The following is a 20,015-nucleotide window of genomic DNA, read 5'->3' on the forward strand; positions in this document are numbered from 1 at the left end:
TGACATAAAATATAAAGATCCCATAAACAATTTATGAATAACAACTCTTTTTACACATTATTAAACCCATCCATTCTGTAGTTGCCACCTGCCCCATTGGCTAAAAACAATACAAAAAATTGCAAAATACAAATTTTTAATTTGATAAAGTGTTTTGTTTTTTAAAGGGTGGGGCAGTCTGTGCTCTACACTGTAAAAATGTCAGTAAATTTAACAGTAAAAATTCTGTAAATGGTGAAAGTAAAATACCTTTTCTGAGAAAAAGGAAAGTTACCTTATGTTCTACTGAAAATTACCTGTATATCCTAAAACAAGACAAGTTCTGTAAAATCAATATTTTTCTAACTTCAAAATATACTACATACCGTTTACTGATATATTACCATTGCACTGAAAAATCGCTGTTAATTTTACAATGTAAAACTGTTAGATCGCAAAGGTAAACAACTATAAAATGTAAAACGGCAAAGCGCTATTTCAGTTAACACCGAAATTACGATATTTGCATAAGGAAACGCCCCTTTTACATTATTGTTCCTGGTAAACCACATACCTTTGCACAGTAGGGAAAAAAACTTAAATAAAGTTACCAGACTTATTTTTCCCTGTGTGCTGAAGGTTTTTTGAGGTTAAGGAAGATGATTTATGGTGAGATGTGCTTGATAAGCTGGCACACTGGTAGGGCACCATACACCACAAAAAACAAACTTTACTTCTTGACAATGTGCCATAAATTCCTTAATCATTGTGTATAGTACTAGGTTGTTGTACCATGTTAGCCATTACGAATGTAGAGAAAAGCCAAGCAAAATGACACCTTTTATTGGCTAACTAAAAAGATTACAATATGCAAGCTTTCGAGGCAACTCAGGCCCCTTCTTCAGGTAAGATGTAATCATTGTGTGTATTTAAATGATACAAGTTTGCCATTGGTTGCTGTTACTTTACTGATGTGAACTGTGCACTGGTATTTGATCCTGACAATACTTACAAAGAGTTTATTGATTAGCGTATTCATTACAGCATGGATTTTAGGTTGTAGTTAAACGTTCACCTCTATTGTAATGTGTTTTAAAGAAAAAAAAAAACAGTTATTTACTACAAAGTTATACTATAGATCTAAAAATGTTGTGGCCTTCTTTTTTACGGTAAAATTCTGGCAACGACAGCTGCCAGTACTTTATCGTAAATTTAACATTATTTTTTTACAGTGGAAGGTTAAACACTGTCACACTGTAATTTCATACAGTACACAAACATCCAAAGCATAGATGGCCCATTAGTTAGTTCTACCCTCCAAAAGCATTACGAATGTGGGTTCACTTGAAATAAAAGTCTCACCATCTGCATGGAGTCTGCATATTCTCTTCAAGTCTGTGAAAGTATTCAACCAGGTTTCTTCACATTTCTGAAAAACTCTTGTGAGTTGGGCTAATTGGTCACTGTAAATTGTCCCAATATGAACAAGTACAGGTGTGTGACCATATCCTGTGCTGGACTGATGCCTGTCCTGGCTTTATTTAAGCATTGTTATTCTTGCATTAGACTGAGCAGGTTCAGCAAAGGTACATAATGACAGACATTTATAAAATATTGTATAACTAAAAGTTACAGAAACATTTGTGCAATAATCGCCATTCAGCCCTGGGAACTCCTGGAATCGACCACCTATAGAAATGGGAGCAAATAAAAGGGAAGAAGTCCTGGGCACTCTTGGTGGGTAAGATGACTGCTTTTAAAGGGAAAACAATAGCAAATGCCGACTTTCAAGTCTTAGAAGCATGGCTTAACAGAGTAGTGCGTAAATGATCTTCAGTAACCTTAAATAAATAGAACACTTGTTTTGAAAATGAACGTCAATATGCGTTATTAAAAGTAAAAACATTGAAATCCCACTCTTCCAGTTTCTGTTTCTTACTGGCATTGGACAGTTTTCCAGTCAGTATCACTCACATGTACTGTACCTTGATTTAGTTTGCTCGTGAAACTTTTCAAAGCAGAACCTTATATCAGCAATTGACTTTGAACCACTAGTGTTGTCAATTCCTTCATCCTACTCTGATTTACAGTTTGACCCAGAGGAAGAGATCTAAATGTGTCACTGAGAGAAACACTGTAAAAATATAGATGGTGGCACAGATCAAATGCTTAACCTCTCCAACAGATTGAGTTCTAATGCTAGCCTGGTCATTGTCTGTGTGCAGTTTTTATGATCTCCCTGTTCTTGAAAAACCTAACAGCACTTATTTGGGGTGTTGAAGAAAAGACGCACAGACATGAAGAAAACAGGAAAATTCTATGTAGAGAATGACAATGCTGGGAATTGGACCATGGAGGAACCAATATTAAGCACCATGCCACCAAATATAAAATTCTAGTAGTATTTAAAAGTGCCCTGCAAAAGTGATTTGGAAAGGCTCTTGAAAAAATATCACAGCAGTAAAACTCATTTGAATTGAATCAATGCATGTGTTATTTTGTGACTTGTGTGGGGGCGGAATCAAGTGCTATAGCGCCGCTCTCTGTATCTCACCTGCTAATCTGTCTCCCCTGGGGAAAGAACAATAGCCACAGATCTTTCTCACTCTGTAAAAAAATCACAAAACAATGAATTCATTGTCTCCTGGCCACTTAAAATCCAAGACATTAAATAAGCAGGCTTCTAAACCACACTCCCTCCTCCCAATCCCCCCTTTCCAATTGCTGTCTTCTGGCTACAACTGTGTTGACCGCTGTGGCCAGTACTTTTGCTCTTCAGATGCACCTCAAGTGCACCCTTTTCTCATTTTCTACATAATGGCCCCAAACTTCATTAGGAGGACATGTGCAATGCTGTTGGCAGGTGTTACAAAATCAAAAGAAAATTTGTTGCCATAATGGCTCCTGCAATTTGAGGTTTCCGTCCACTCAACTTAATGGAATGGGACATTTTGTTGTTGCCCCAAACATAAAGCTACTAGTAAAAAATGACATTAGTATAGTAAATATTTGAAATGCAATTTTATGACAAACATATAACTTCAAATCAATTATTTTGTTGCTTTAGCATATTTTTACAAGAAACTTCATAGGAAAATAATAAACAGCAAAATTTAAGTGAGTTTAGGTGATAGATAGCCATTCATCCATCCTTCTATCCATTCATTTTCTTAACATACTATTCAGGATCATGGAGACAGTGTTGGTGATATTCCGCTTTGCTCAGTTCTCATTGGTGGAGCATTTTGTGGTCCTTTGGTTCCTCCTCAACCTCTCACTGTTCTCCCTTTCCACACAATTTTTTAGCTATTGTTCTTGCTGGTCTGCGGTGGGCTGGCGCCCTGCCCGGGGCTTGTTTCCTGCCTTGCGCCCTGTGTTGGCTGGGATTGGCTCCAGAAGACCCCCGTGACCCTGTATATAGTGGGTTGGATAATGGATGGATGGGTGGATGTTCTTGCTGATGAGTTGTCCAGAATTTGTCATGAAAGTCCCCTGCTTATCAATGTTCTGCTTATTATGTAACAAATATTTTGATACTTATTTGTATTTTAATTCATATACTTACAGCTGAGATCTAGTTGTCACACCCAACTTCTACAATATATTATTACAATTGTTATAGGCAAGTGATTTACACTGTACTTACATTTGACTTTTAAAATAACAATGTTCTAATAGTTTCCATTTTTACTCCTATGGTGATTGCACACAGCTATATCCCCAACAGGATTATAAAGTCCTTTAATACCAGGAAGAATGGCTTATGCCTAACCGGAACCTGTTGGCTTGGCTTTCCTGTGAACTGTTATAAAATATTATTTTGTCAAGCACAACACATTGTGCATGTACAACTGTGGATTGATCATATTATTTGTGCTGTGACTGCTTTTATTTTCATGCTCTCTATGATGATGAACTTTATCCTTTTCCATATTTAATTATTTTCCTTGTATCTTTTAAAAGACCTATAGCTATACTTATTATTTATTGTGTAATCTGATTAAAGAGTTTCCTTTTGTTTCAGTTATTACATATTATATAATACTTGTATAGGAAATTGAATTTTTGGGGTTAGAGTTAAAAATATTCGGTGAATCGGGACCTATTGTATTGGGTGGAAGACAGTAACAAACAGAGTCATTTAGGGGCTCACCCACACATACACACACATCACACTCTCTCACATTGGGCCAAACCCGTACGTCTCTGTTATATGGCAGGAAAACTGAAGAGCTAGAAGAACCGATAGACAACAACTTAGGCACTGGGAGAAGGTGCAAATTACACACAGGCAGTGTTTGGATTACCATTCATATATATGACTGTGGAACTATCTGGCAGCAGCACCAACCTTGTGCCACCAGTTAAAAGGAAATGAAAAGAATGAGGAAACCATATACAAATTAATTTATCCTTTTATTGGACAGAAATTCTGAAATATACAGTATAAATATATTTATAAATGAATAGGGGCAGGTGGTTATTTTTTGTATTTAATCATATTCTTTATTCATTATAAATTATTATTATAATGTTATTTTTGGGACGGCACAGTGGCGCTGCTGCCTCACAGTTAGGAGACCCGGGTTCACTTCTCCCTGCATGGAGTTTGCATGTTCTCCCAGTGTCTGCGTGGGTTTGTTCCGGGTACTCCAGCTTTCTCCCACAGTCCAAAGACATGCAGGTTAGGTGCATTGGCGATTCTAAATTGTCCCTAGGGTGTGCTTGGTTTGTGTGTGTGCCCTGCGGTGGGCTGGCACCCCACCCAGAGTTTGTTTCCTGCCTTGCGCCCTGTGTTGCCTGGGATTGGCTCCAGCAGACCCCCGTGACCCTGTAGTTAGGATATAGCGGGTTGAATGATGGATGGAGATCGCGAATACAAGCAGCTGAAATGAGTTTCCTCCGCAGAGTGTCTGGGCTTTCCCTTAAAGATAGGGTGAGAAGCTCAGTCATCCGGGAGGGTCTCAGAGTAGAGCCGCTGCTCCTCCGCATCGAGAGGAGTCAGATGAGGTGGCTCGGGCATCTGATCAGAATGCCTCCTGGACGCCTCCCTGGTGAGGTGTTCCAGGCACGTATAACTGGAAGGAGGCCCCGGGGAAGACCCAGGACACGCTGGAGGGACTATGTCTCCCGGCTGGCCTGGGAACGCCTTGGGATTCTCCCGGAAGAGCTGGAAGAAGTGGCCGGGGAGAGGGAAGCCTGGGCCTCTCTGCTTAAGCTGCTGCCCCCGCGACCCGATCTCGGATAAGCGGAAGAGGATGGATGGATGGATGGATGGATGATGGATGGAGGTTATTTGTGTTCTTAAATTGAAAAAGTCCAAGTACCCTTAAGGCTGTGTGCATAAAACTGAGTATATGTGGGAAGATCCATATGTAGACACGGTTAAAGAGTAAAGTCCACACAGATGGTAACAGACCTCAGAACTGAAGTTAGCAGCACTAATCACTGTACTGTCACGCAGTCCTGTCTGGTTTTTTACTGCATAATATTCTGCCAATGAAAAAGTCTTCTTGCAATAACGCTCAACAACTGATAGGCAATTTATCAACATGTCAATGCTTGAAACTCATTCACTTGGATATCATCTTGGTTTGAGTTGATAATCTAAACTGACTCAGATTCATCTGAGATTAAACAATAATGCAGTGTCTGTCCGCTTTCCTTCTTTATCTAATCTGCATTTCCTACAGCACTCCATTTGCTCATGCAATGCATTCTTTTCCGATCCAATCGATACTCACCTTAATGGGATCTCATCTAACTTCCTTACCCTGAACCACTAATCGCCCAGCCCCAAATTCACACACACACACACACACACACACACACACACACACACTTTTTTCCTCTCTCATACAACCTAACTATTTTCTTCAGAATTACTGGTCTCATTTTATTATGCACTTCTGAATTTTTGTTTATGCTATATGTGCAAGTACTGTACATGAACTAGTTATTCTCTGTGTCCTGAGCCATGTGCAGCTCCTACTAATTCTGTACTTACAAAAACACACCAGTTCAGCTCCCACATATCATTAATAAAACTGGATTACTAGTCAAAATATCCCTACAGAAAGGCTGTACATCTTCAGCCCAGCCAGTCTGTTGTTACAGGACCTTTGCTAAAGTTTAGGATACTCCTAAATGAAAGCCACCAGCTCCAATTCCATTGAAGATTAGCATTGTGTGCAGTTCTGAGACTGCTACAAATGATTTAAGCATTTTGCAGACTTCAACACTTCAGTAATCAAGTCACCATGTTGCTTTTTTAATATCTCACATTGTCTGCACTGAGTATGGAGTTAACACTTTAACAGAACAGTAAGTAAGATGACATTTTACTTGAAGAAGAGTAACACAATGATTTGTGCTACTGCTCCAAAGTTCCTGAGCCATATGTGCAAATTGTAGCAAATGATTTTTGCCTGTGTGGAGTTTGAATGCGCTTCATGTGTCCAGATAGTTTTATGTTTTTTTTCAGTTTCCTTCAATATACTAGACACATTTGTTCGGTTAATTTACCCAATGTTTTGTGAGTGTGCCCTAATGATGGACTTGTATCTTGTCCAAGATTGGTTCCTACCCAATGTGCCAGCACAGACGCTGGTTTCTCTTGACCCTAAAATTAGATTAAGTTGATGTATAGATGGATAAACGATTGGTTCTGAGCTCTGTGTTTTACCTCACTTAACCAACTTTCATAGATGTTTTTGTTTACAATGAAGGACAAATACAATTAAAGCAAAATGGATTTGTTTTTGCTATTATGAAGGTATAGGTTGAAAATGGTAGAGAAACAAACACAAGTATGCTATGCCTTTCTGAAAATACAGCAGGATCTTCTCTCTAATATCTGTAGAAGTGAACCTTTCACCCTTAAGGAACAAAGAGGGCAAGCAGGCAAATGCGTACAGGAGACCCTTAAGAGAGCAGCTGACCACTGTTAACTGAATTAGACGTTGCTCTAGGTTTTCAGATGAATGATTCAACTCATTCTGCACAATATTCCAAAAATTCTTAAAATACACATGTGTTCAGTATGGCATCGACATGCCACAATTAAAATGTATTATTGTTATTGTAACTATTGTGTGAGGTTTATGTTTATTAAATTTCAAATAGCAAGTAACCTCCCACAATATTTTTTACTAGTAAATGTTCATTAATGAATTAATTAACCAATCAAACATTTATTAAGCAAGCATTTAATGACTCTCCTAAACCATCTTCTTGAAGCACAGAGTAGAAACAAACCCCTACATGGGTGAGTAATGTAAGAAATCGACAACATTTTAATTGTAATTATTCTGCATAAATGATAATTAATTGGGATAGAATCTGCTATAAAACACATTTTATTAAGTAAAAAATGGAGATGATCGGTGGACAGCTGTTACAATGGAGCGGTGAAATATTATATACTACTGGATCACTTTTCTAGGAACGTGGGTTTCAATTCTGGCCAGCGAATTATTGTAGAACCAAAGGCAGACAGATATTTAAACACTGACAAAGAGATGTTCACTGGTAATGTTTGTATTCAGTGGGAACGTATGAAGTAACTGTGTTCAGTTTCTTGAGCTACAAGGAAAACTCTCTATTCTATATCTAGCCTCCATGTGCCAAACAAATTAGTATCTTGTAAATAAGTAATACCTACATAAAAATTCCCCTTATTCAGCCATCTTCTGAAGCCACTTTGTATTTTATAGGACCCAAACAAAGGGAGTCCATACTATTAGGTATCAGCATTAGGATCAAGTCAAGCCATTGCACAGTGCAATCTAGGGTTGTAAATTAACTTAACCTGTATGTTTTTTAAAGGTGCTGTAGTACTAGGGTGTTAGCCATTATAGGCTAGGCTAGGGTGTTAGCAGCTTTTATTAGCTAACTAAAAAGAATACAATATGCAAGCTTTCGAGGCAACTCAGGCCTCTTCTTCAGGGACGCTGCTGTGAACTAAAAATCACCAATGAAAACTCCATACAGAGAAGAACCACGCCATGAGTTGAATTTGAGTCTCTGGAGCTATGAGGCATCATCATTATTAACCTCTCCCTTAAGGAAAAATATTAATAAAGAAAAAATTCAATTTCAATTATTTCGGAGAAACAAAATCTCTGGAGCTCCATGTCCCTGTTGGTTGCCATGTGTGCCAGGCATACTGAAATGTTTTGTATTTCAGCAAAACATTATTGTGATCATATAAGTTTAAAATATAAAATCAACACTGGGAAAACTATATGGCAGCAGATAGCTTGGGCTATAGTGACTCCTTACAAATACACAGAAGGAGCCTAATATGACAAACGTCAGATCATTTCTTTCTCTTTTAATTTAATTATCACATCAAATGATTTTCCTCCAGTCCCAAATGCTATTGTGAAAATATTCACTTCTTTTGCTTTTAAAAATGGCCTGTGTAGCAGGTCGTTCTGTTATAAAGCACATTTGCCATTTAGTGTAACCCTGTCAAACTGCTCAGCCTGGAGTTTCGTTTCCCATGTCAACCTTTGCGTTTCTATAGAAGACCTGTCTCATTTAAAGTAGAGGCAAAAAAAATGACCCTTGACCCAGGGCTTCTGCAAACACCGATTTGAATGCCGCTCGGTATTCATCCGTCTGATCCTGCCAGGCTGCTATTGGTGGGCCAGAGCCATGTGCATAGACTGCAGTGCAAACGTTTGCGTTCCTCTCATAAAACCCGAAACATTATACTATAAGAGCTGGCAGACAAGTATTCCAAACAGGGGAGGTTTTTTTTTCTAAACTGTGGAACACAAAAGTAGTACAGAGTGGAAATGTCCATCCCAATCATTCACAGCTCGGTTACACTCCATCGTTCATAGTGACTGTTATTTTAAAAAGGCGTGTTTCAGCAAAATGTAATCATTTAATTTGTGAATAAATTAACAAATATCAAAGAGACAGCAACACTATTGAAAGATAACCTTAAAACAGGCAATATTCAGGATAAATATCCATTCATTTTTGGCCCATTTAGTCCAAGTCAGTGCATCAGGGAGCTGGAACTTACTCCAGCAGCAACTAATGCAAATAATATAAGCTCAAAAAATATAGACATATGAACTCATATAGGACCAACACAGAATTGTCACTAATTCTGTTCGAATAGTTTGAATACTAGAGCAGCATGCAAAGTCCTCTCAGACACTGACTGGAGATGAACTCATGTCCCTGAAGATGTGAATCATTCAGATTACGCATTCTGTTACACAGCAATCAGCTTTACAAGAAACACAAGAAAAGTTGAACCTAGGTCCTTGAGTAGAGCTAAAAGATCTAACGTCAATAAAGTAAAATAAACTTCCTGAATTCAAAATGATTAAATGCTTTTAGCGCTGCAGATTCATGGAGCCAGGGTCTTGGTATTGAACAGTATGTGCATGTTGCGTAGGTTTGGCAGCTTCTTGTCCTGGGGGTGTGTGAGTGTGGACATATAAAGTACATGAGACAGACCTGAAATGGACCAGCTCCTAGATAGGGGTTGGTTCTTGGTGTCACTTTATTAACTTCTCTTCACTTCCCTTCATAAAGATATGCAGTTGTTTTTCTACGTATGTACAGAATCTGATATAAACATTATGAAATGTGAAAGCCACATATTAATTAATGTCATAGCTTGATAAACAATTAAAAAAAAAAATTCATAACAATTGTACACTTAAATTGTTCTGTAGCATTGTGGAAAACAAGGAAGCAAATGATAGGAAATAAGTGCAGAATATAAACCACTACAATTGTATTCAGATGTATGCAGACATATTAGTTAAACTAAATCGATTCAGAGAGACAGCAGCACAGAATGCAAGATGGAAAGAAATCCCAGGTGGTGCCAGTCCATCACTGGGAGTAACCAGAGAAAAGCCCAGCCAGATAAGGAGAGAACACACAAATTTCATGTCCTACCCACAGTGCCACCCCTATTCATTTAAAGAAACATCATAATAATATAAAGAGATTTTAAGCCATCTATCCTTCAGTTTTCCAATTTCAATTCAGGATCACATAATCCCAGAGAACAACTAAAGAGCTAAGATCACAGGGTACATTGACTCACACCAGGCCAATTTATAGTCTACAGTCAACCTAACTTGAAAATCATTGGAATATGGGAGAAAACTGAACTTCCTTTAGAAATACTACTTTAAAAAATGTATGTGCTTATATGGGTGATATGCCTACCTGATAAATACAATGGCTGAAGTCTAAAAATCCAGATCTGTGTGTTTGTTAAAAAACCGCAAACACCATATGAATAATCACTGTACCAGAATCTGAAACCAGGATTTTGAAGATACACTATTGACCATTCTGTAATCCTAAATAATTTTTCCCTTTGAAATTTACATCATAGCATGAAATTTAAACACTAGCGATTTTTCTTCTCTAACACTGCACTTCCTTAATAGCAGAGTGCTTTATGAAAGAAAGAAAATATAGAATCCTTTAAAGCAAAACTTATATGTGTTCATTATTGCTGATCACAGGCAAAGGGGCAGATATACTCTTGACAATTTTCCTAAAAATAATTGTTAGTGTTTTTTAATTTTTTTTTATTTATTTATTATTATTATTATTATTATTATTATTATTATTATTATTATTATTATTATAAATGCTCTAAATTTAACATTACAAGAGTAAGCTGATGTACAGTTGTTCAATACATCCACTTCCAGGACTTACTTTAACCATGAGAGGGTTCAAACTTTAAGAGAACTACAGAACTAAATATTTACTATATCCTTAGAGAACTATTCTTTGTACTTTATAATTTAATCTTTGAGAAGAGTCAAATGTACTGTATATACAAGTGTTACCTCTAAAACTGTGTCTTCCTGGATTTGCTGAAAACAGGTTAGAGAAGGTCAATTTTCTAAATGGAATGTATACTATTCTAAAAAGCACAATGGAATTAAAATGATAGGATTTATGCAAAGATTAATGGTAAAGCAAGCTTGATGACACTTAGAAACATAAATCAACAACACCAAAGACTATGAGGAAAAACTTTGACTGTTGGTAGTAGAAAAAGTTTCAGGAAACAGAATCTGGATCATCAAGTAAGAATACATCTTGGTGTCCTATGAACCAGTTGGTGGTGGGGTATAAAAGAGTTTAGCTGTGTGAGTGCTATTTCCCCCCTCTGTAATATTTTAATCTAATCTCTTCTCCATAATTTAGGCTTGTTTTCTTTTATTAAACACTGAATATTTTTTTACATCTTAGCTCTTCAGGTGCTGAAAAAATAACTAGAATTATAACCTGTAACCTCCCATAAGTTTATAGTCATTCTTACTCTTTGCTGTGATAAGTTTTATAAACACAAATGCAATGAAACGGGTAGACAATTATTCTGCAGAAAGCCTGCAAACAGGCCGTGTCGCCAGAGTCCTCTTGACTGAGCCACTTTACAAGACATTTAGAGGCACTTGAAGTCCTACAAACAGCTTTCCTTCATTAAGCTAAAAAAGAATCTAAGACTAGCAAACTGCAATGCTACTTCATTTTAGCCCTTACTTCCCATTTTTAAAACGGTGTCTTGTGCACTGCCTTTATAAAATGCTCTGGAATACTGTTTAATATGAAATGTACTATGTAATATAAATTACGCAGTCTCCAAAATATCACGTGTCTTCACTTATTTAAAAAGAAATGTACATTTGTATTAAATATAACTAATTATGATTCCAGTTGCAAAGCGCTTAAATTATAATGAATAGAGTTGGAAACTTCTGGAGTGAGACAGTCACATACGCTGTCAAAAGCAGATAGATATATAGAAGAGAAAAATCTATTTTCAGGACGTGGATACATTTCCAGAGCAGCACACCGTCTTCCAACTCTGATTTTGTGATTTGCAGGTAATTATTGGTGGAGGTCGTGTGTGACAATGGGTGAAGAGCATCTCTTGGTTGCCTTAGAGGAGGGGATTATTTCGGAGAAAAGGTGCGATTTCGGCCAGGAAGGGGGCCGGCTTAATTCACCAGGGGTGGGAAGATGCGTCTGTTGATAAAACCCCAAAAGGCAGGGTCGACCATCCTAGCTGTACTTTGAATACAGAGACTTGGACAATCGAGTGCGGTCTAACGTCCAGGAGGCGTTTAGAGACACTGAATTACCTGATTTGGATTTTTTCATAGCCCTATAAATTCGGATTTCATTTTGTTTTGCGTACATTACTTTGACAGTTCTAAGAGCACTGCAAACATCAAAAGCTGAAATGCTGGGTGGTGTAAAGGTCGAGAGTAATGACGACTGGTCAACTTATTATCAGGACAACGAGGTATGAGCTATAGTATTTTTTTTTACCTGTTCATGGAAAAACTGATGTTAAAACTAACATTAACTCAAAAGGTCAGATGTTAATGTAACTATCTGAAATGTAACGAGCCATCGTTTTTAAGATTGTATGTTTCATTCTGGGGCAGCGAACATTCACACACACACACACACATATATATATATATATATATATATATATATATATATATATATATATATATATATATATATATATATATATATATACATGTTTCATGAAACTGAAATCCTCCCTTTACAGTTCTTACAAAATGTGAAAACGAAGCCCCATGAGATTAGATTTGCAGCTTGGTCGGTTTCTCTATCGCAGGCAACTCCTTCTCAAGTAAGCTCACCTACAATAAACTGAAGTGTCCAGTTCTTATAGTTGTAGAAAGAATTTTGCGTCGTCTACTGTGCTGAAAGATTCTTAACGTTTCATTACAAAGCGCATCAACTACCGACTGGCCCGGCAAAGATCGCTTCGTAGTTGGTCATAGCCGCCCGTTTAGTTTAACCCAGTAGTTTAATACCGTAATATTTGTATTAGAAAATATCAAATTGTTTTTACATGTTTACCTAAAAAGCACATCGTTATAATCTTATTATAGGTAGCATGCTGTATATTAATAAAGCGCATTTACCCCTCCGTAGGCAGGAAGAAACGAGAGGAAACCCAACAAAACACTTTTTTTGTCTACAACAAATTAAGTTTTTTTTTACATTTTGTCTTTAGATGAATATAATAATTTTAATATTTACTCCTTAAAGGAGTAGAAATATGAGAACAGAAATACTATACGACGCTTTTACAGTGAATCCGTTTCTCAACGTTTTCTCCAAATATATTCCCAAAGAGTATTAATGTTATCTTAGATTCAAATGTAGAAGTGGTTTACTGTGCATATACTAACTCGCCTAATTTTGGCATGAAAGTCGTTTTTCGATTTTTTCTGTGTTGCTTATGAAAAGTAGCAAAATGTGACTGGAGAATTCAGTAGAAGCCGTGCTAGGGCTTCCTAATATTCAAAAGAAGAAAAAAAAAATACTTTGCATATTTGATCTAAACTACGAAGGGTGATAAATTAAATGTCAGTCAAAGTTGTGTGATATGGAGCCTTTCATTCATATTTTTCTTGAGAATTTTGAACCACTTAAGTCAACTAGTCACAATATTTATTTTCCCGTTTGTACCTGATTCAACATTCTGTTAAATTCAAGAATAAAAACGGTACAACGGTAATAAACCATGACAATTTTAAATATGGCAAGATGGAGCAGGTTAAGAAAATATATGAATAAAAAGGTGGGTAATCATTGTCTTCGTCATCTATCTGTATAATAAAGTCAGATGTGTATGCACGCACACACACACATTATATATATATATATATATATATATATATATATATATATATATATATATATATATATATATATATATATATATATATATATATATATATATATATATATAAAGAGAAAGAGGGGGAAGCAAATTGAAGTGATTTGGAAATTTTTGTTTAACAGAATATACCATGAAGACAAATATTCCTTTAAATACAGGAGCATAACCTGTATAACCAGGGAAGGTCTCTGCCACAACCTACATGTAGTTGCATCGAAAAGCAAACGAAATCTAGAGGATCGCACGACCGGGACCTCAAACATGCTGGGAAAGTTCTAAATTGGGAATCAGATATGTAGACAAAGCCGATCTCATTTGCATTAACATTAAACGCGAGGATTAAACGGATGCTAATCACAATAGATTGTTTATGGATAATCACAGGCACTATTGTTACAGGTAAAGACAAAACAACGGCCATAAATACATAATATTTTACCTCTTAGAGGAGAGTGAGAAACCTGCCTGGTATTCTGAAACTACTTAAACATACTTATTGGGTAATGTATCATTGTAATTGTGGGTCGCTTAATTTTTTTATTCGAATTTATAAAAAAACAAGTTACTTTGTACTGCGATGTAGGCATAACATTTGTATACAAAAAAAGTAAAACGAGTACCATTTCAAACAATGACTATTTTAAACATGTATTTTCATTTGCGTCACTTCAGATCAGTAATCATATGTACAGATTGGTGATACTGTGGTGTGCAGCATGTTATTTGCCTCGTGATTTATTTTTTAATTTAAATTAGTTGTTTGTCAGTAGCGCTATTTTCCAATATATAATCCTGCACGTCAGTATCATCGTTATTAATGGAACGCACGCATGTACCAAACTGAGCAGACTCCTCGCAAATCTACAGCCATAACCAATATCACAGCCTTTAATTCAGCACAATCGGTATGTCATTACATTTGAAATGGAGGCCAAGAAAAAGTAGTAATCGTTGGAGACTAATTCAGAGTTTGACAGCGCGGCGGGCTAAATTTTCCCCATATTTTGATTATATATTGGCGCTGAATGTAATGTTGTAATGTATGTTTGTGGAACGTGTTCAACGTGTACATACACTTTACATATACATAGTTTTGTAATTTACTTAATTTAATCGTTTAAAATCGTCATATACCAGGACTTCTTCGAGTAAACGAAATCTGTATCGTGACCTTTAACGAGATGCAGCAAACGAACATGATCGTTTACGTAGAATTTGAAAATTTGACTTTGTATTATAGTCACTTTTATCTTTCCATTTATTTAAAATCTATGTTCAGATTAGGAATTGTAAATAAGGCCATCATTAGTTTCTCTTTTAATAACAGAAGCTAAATGCTGGCGGTTAACTCGAGTTAGACATTTCCAACAAAAATAACAAACCTTACTCTAAAAACTAGTATTTTAAATTCCCACAAACGTATTTAACTTTTTCTTTTTAGGAAAAGACATCAGTAGAGTAGTTTGGTACAGCAGTCTCTAGCTACTTCATATATTCTGCTTATATTTGATTATTTTGTGGTTTCTTCTGCTTATGAATCGTTCAGACATGTAGGTGTTAAACAATAACTGACATATTTGTACATTAAAAATCTAAATGGTATAAATGTGCCTTTACTTTTAACATTTATTACAACAAATATTACAGTTGATATTAACAATATTTCCTAATTTAAAATATTTTGAAAATTTTGGGATGGGTCACATTTCCCCAAATTCCAGAAAATTGGGAAAACTATTGGATGAATGTATGGAAAATCTTGTTGACAACAATAAAGAAATTTAATTAACTAAATGTGTCACAAATGAAAGATCGCCTTTGTTCTTGTTTAAAATTTGGTTGAAAATTAACAAAAAGCTTTCTTTTCTGCTAAGAGCTCATTTTGAGCCTGAATGTAAAGGAACCTGCCCTAAGTGAAGTGCCCTAAAAGTCAGACGCTAGCATAGACTAGACTTCATGATTTCTACAATGCTGAACAAAAATGGTCATATTTAATTTCAAAATCTGTCTATACCAAACTCTTTACTAATACTGACAACTGATAAATGAATATGCTTAATAAAGAGTGTAATATATATTATAATTCAGCGAGAACTGATGATCACATAACCAACAAACTTCATCATAGCGTGTCATATTTTTCATCTGATCAGTATAAAATTGCTATTAAAAAGTTTCACAATGCCTCATATTTATCCACTTTTTTCATTGTTTTATCTTCAGAAATGAAATCAGATGTGTAGCAAATGAAATCAGAACAGCCAAGTATCTCATTGTGCTTTACTGTGTGACAACTGGCACTTCCTAATTTTCTGAAACTTCTCATTACAGCATGGGAATATTTATTAGGTTGATACAACATTTTATGTCTCAATAGCCATTTATTTTTAAATGTAGCAAAATCAGCTATTAGAACTGTTCATTTTCTGTAGATTTCTTTTGAGGCACGGAAACAATCACAATGTTGAGAATAAACCACTTCAGTGGTGTAGTTTATTGGAACTGTTTACATGTCTAAAGTCCTTGAAAAATAAATACAACACACATGTGCGCTAACTTAAATATAAAAGGGCTGTACATCAGTGTTTATTAAGTATTAAGAATAAATTCACTGAAATTGAGATCTAGATTAATTAAGAATATATTTCATGAACTGTACTGCACTGCCATATTTATGTATGAGTGAAAGACGCCAACATAGTTTTTATGGTGAAAAGAACTTGCTTATTCTGTGTTTGGTATTTCAAATATTTTCAGTTTACACACACCCAAACACACACGCATGCATACATAAAAAGGCATCATAATCGTAAACCCATTTTTCCTCTGAAAAGAAGTAAAGGTCACCAACTTAATGTTGCTACCCTGTTGAAGTCATTGTCCTCACCGGTGTTGTTCAATTCATCCAGCCATGTTTGTCCACACAGGCCCCTCCCTACCACTGTTGGCAGGACAATCAATTTTGGCCTGTCTGCGGTTAAGTTAGGTTCCTTCTTTTTTCCAGCGACAGCAAAAGACTAGCGGTGGGAGTGACTTTAAAGACCTACCGTGTCAGATACACAAAGGCAAAAAGAATAGTACATGGGGGACAATGGCATTTAGGAAGCTGCAGGGTGGGTGGTCTGAATGCATTTGCATCTGCAGCATAGCCAGTAAAGAGTTAAAAGATATTGGGACAAGCAAGACTCTGAGATGGAGTACAATCATAAAAGAGTGGATGCCTAGCAAATATGGATGTTGGTTTTGTGAAGAACACTTTTAAATGATATCACATTACACACATACATTGAATTATTATTTACCTATAAGTGATTAAGATTACATATATAATATATAACACAAAGTTGAAGTCATTATTCAGTATGTTGGTTATGCAGATGACATAACATGTCCATCAGGTTAACACTTTCTTTTTTCTGTTTTGCAGCTTTACTCTGGGGTGAACAATATGAGCTCAAGTCTTGGACTCAACAGTTATCTCCCTGGCACTATGATGGCTAGCACCATGGGACTGCCTTACATCAACAACGGGCACTCTGGCTCTGCAATGGGTGGAACTGGATCAATAAATAATGGCGGTTTGACAGGAATGAGCACATCACTGTCTCCCATGGGAGTTTTTCCAGCTCAGTCTGGGTTTGGAGGAACAGGAAGCTCATTATATGGACTGGAAGTACCCCGAGATGGCAAGGGATATCGCAGGAACTACAGCCATGCTAAGCCACCTTATTCTTACATCTCTTTGATTAGCATGGCTATTCAACAGTCACCAAACAAAATGATGACTCTCAACGAGATTTACCAGTGGATCCGTGATCTGTTCCCTTACTACCGTCAAAATCAACAGCGCTGGCAGAATTCCATCCGTCATTCATTATCTTTTAATGACTGCTTTGTCAGGGTGCCACGCTCGCCTGAAACACCTGGAAAAGGATCCTACTGGGCACTTCATCCTGATTCAGGCAATATGTTTGAAAATGGATGTTACATGCGGCGGCAGAAACGTTTCCGGTGTCAGAAGCAGGACAAGAAGAACAGCAGCGGCAGCAGTGGGTCTGTTGCTAATGGTTTGCCAAAAGAAGACAAAAGAAACCAAGTCAGTTCCCCAGAATCTTGTCAAGACGCCTCTCCTGCTCAATCCCCTCAGCCAAGTATAGAAAAGGTGGATACATCTCACACTACTCATGTTCTAGAACATTCACCTCGGCAGCTGCATGAGCCACAACAACAGCGGGATTCTATGCCTCAGCACTTTCAGCATCCGATCCCTCAACTGGTCCATCAAGAAAGTTGCCTGAGGACCGATCAGCTTGCCCACCCTTTTTCAATTAACAACCTCATGTCTGCAGACCTACAGCAGCCTGGACATAGAGCAGACCTGTCCTATGACCACAGTGTGGCATATTCCAATTATGGCTCTAGCACTCCTGCACATCTAAACATGAACACTTTTGCTGCCCGTGAAATGTCTCCCCTTGGAGCTGAAGGACCGTACTATTCTGGCATGTACTCTGTACCCATTCTAAGCTCCTCCTGATGCAGACATTTTCTACTATGTCATTTGTAGACATTGGTGGCACAATGAAACACTAAAATATGCAGAGACTTTGCCAGCCGAGTGGTGGAATTAGTGTTAAGAGACAAAGTTAGGTATGGTATATCACAGTTTTAGGAGAAAGAGGACCCTAGAGGTCAATTTTTAAAAGATCTCCAAGCAGGCCATCGTTTACATACCAGTAGTCAGATAAAAAAAGGACATGATACTCATTGAAGAGTGTGTTGAGAAAATGTGGAAAGAAAATAGTATTTAGTAGATCCTAAAGAGTGAGCAGAAGATATTGAATGCTTGTCTTCAAAAATATGATATAAGAGGATTTCCCTTTGAGATTAAAATTGTACATGAATAAAGAGTCCTTTGTATTAATCTGGTCATTTGTCCCATTGTCTTTAACCTCATTAGTAGAAGGAAGGATCTTAAATGAAATGTAGTGGGCATTGATCACTGAGTTAATTTTGTTAAATATGGAATTTACTATTTATTCATCTGCAGGTATACAGTATGTGTAATTTTACACAATGAATTCATGTCTTGCCATTTACAGTATTTTTTGTGTTTTTGTATGGAGAACCAGACTTGGATCAATAAATTTTTTTATGTAGAAAGTGTGCTTCATTTGTTTTATTTGTTAACTTCTATGGTGTGTTTTTATTTACTTTACAGTGTGCCTTCATTTATTACCAGCTCATCTTCATGTAATGTTGCACTCACCTAAAGAAAGAGGCTCTCAAAAGTAACTGAAATCAGTAGCATGGTAGTGTGGAGTTTCTGCCTAACACCTCTGGGGATTCCAAGCTTGGCTACATTCTACATGATGTTTGAACATTTCACAATGATTACATGGGCTTACATGTAATTCAGATTTCTCCCAAGTTCTAAAGGTTATCAGGTGGAGCTGTTTAAGCCAATATGAGTGATTACAAGTGTATGCTACAATGGACCCACAGCTTATCTGTGGTCGGTTCCTGCTTGGACCCAATGCTGCTGTAAGACCCATTAATACTGAATGAATAGATAAATGAAGGAATGAACACTCTGGCCTGTCCTGTTCGATATTACAGTCAGACGAATTCCTGTCTTGCTCCTAATCTTGCTATAATACACTTTGACCTCTGTGATTTGTGAATTGGAATAATTGGGTTCTAACCCTAAGAGAAAGAATGAATGAGTGAACATTATTTACTGTTTATGACAGACTGGAATTCCATTCTGTATTGTTTTCTACTTTGAACATGAAACTATAGGCTATAGTTCCCTTAAGCTAGGTACTGGGAAAAACAAGTTTCAAAAATTGATGCATGGATAATCAATTGATTGGCAGATATTAAAAGATAAGAATTTAATTATTAATAAAATCACTTTAATATTTTAAAACTGTTTATACAACAGTAATCACAAACATTTTGTGTAGTTTTCAGTGGAAGCCAACATCAAAATGTCCAGCAGGGATGCAAACTACAGTATGTGCATTAAACAAAGGTCCTGGTTACCATTCAATGGATACAAATGCAATGGAGTGCTATAAACTGGATTGCAAAAGAATATTTATAGTGTTTTGTACTTGAGGAATAGGTTTCCCATTAGCAGGAGACCCTGCTGCAGAGATGTTCCTGAAATGCTACAGCGTGCAGAGGTTTAATTTTTGCCACACATATAATAAAAGGCACTTTCATGTGCTCAACCAAGCTCTTTGATTTATTCTACTTCTTATTTATCAACTGCTCTATGGTAGAATAGGTT

General features: G+C 36.6%; 1 protein-coding gene across 1 annotated transcript; it reads left to right on the forward strand.

Moving 5' to 3' along the window:
* The first annotated feature begins 12,088 nt into the window (after positions 1-12,088).
* On the forward strand, positions 12,089-18,784 carry LOC120539788 (forkhead box protein A4-A-like). Its single transcript, XM_039770168.1, has 2 exons — positions 12,089-12,292; positions 17,145-18,784. The coding sequence occupies exons 1-2, from the start codon at positions 12,230-12,232 to the stop codon at positions 18,252-18,254; spliced, it is 1,173 nt and encodes a 390-aa protein (XP_039626102.1). The 5' UTR covers positions 12,089-12,229; the 3' UTR covers positions 18,255-18,784.
* Positions 18,785-20,015: the final 1,231 nt, after the last annotated feature.

This window comes from Polypterus senegalus, chromosome 11 (assembly GCF_016835505.1).
Source record: "Polypterus senegalus isolate Bchr_013 chromosome 11, ASM1683550v1, whole genome shotgun sequence".
NCBI lineage: Eukaryota > Metazoa > Chordata > Cladistia > Polypteriformes > Polypteridae > Polypterus > Polypterus senegalus.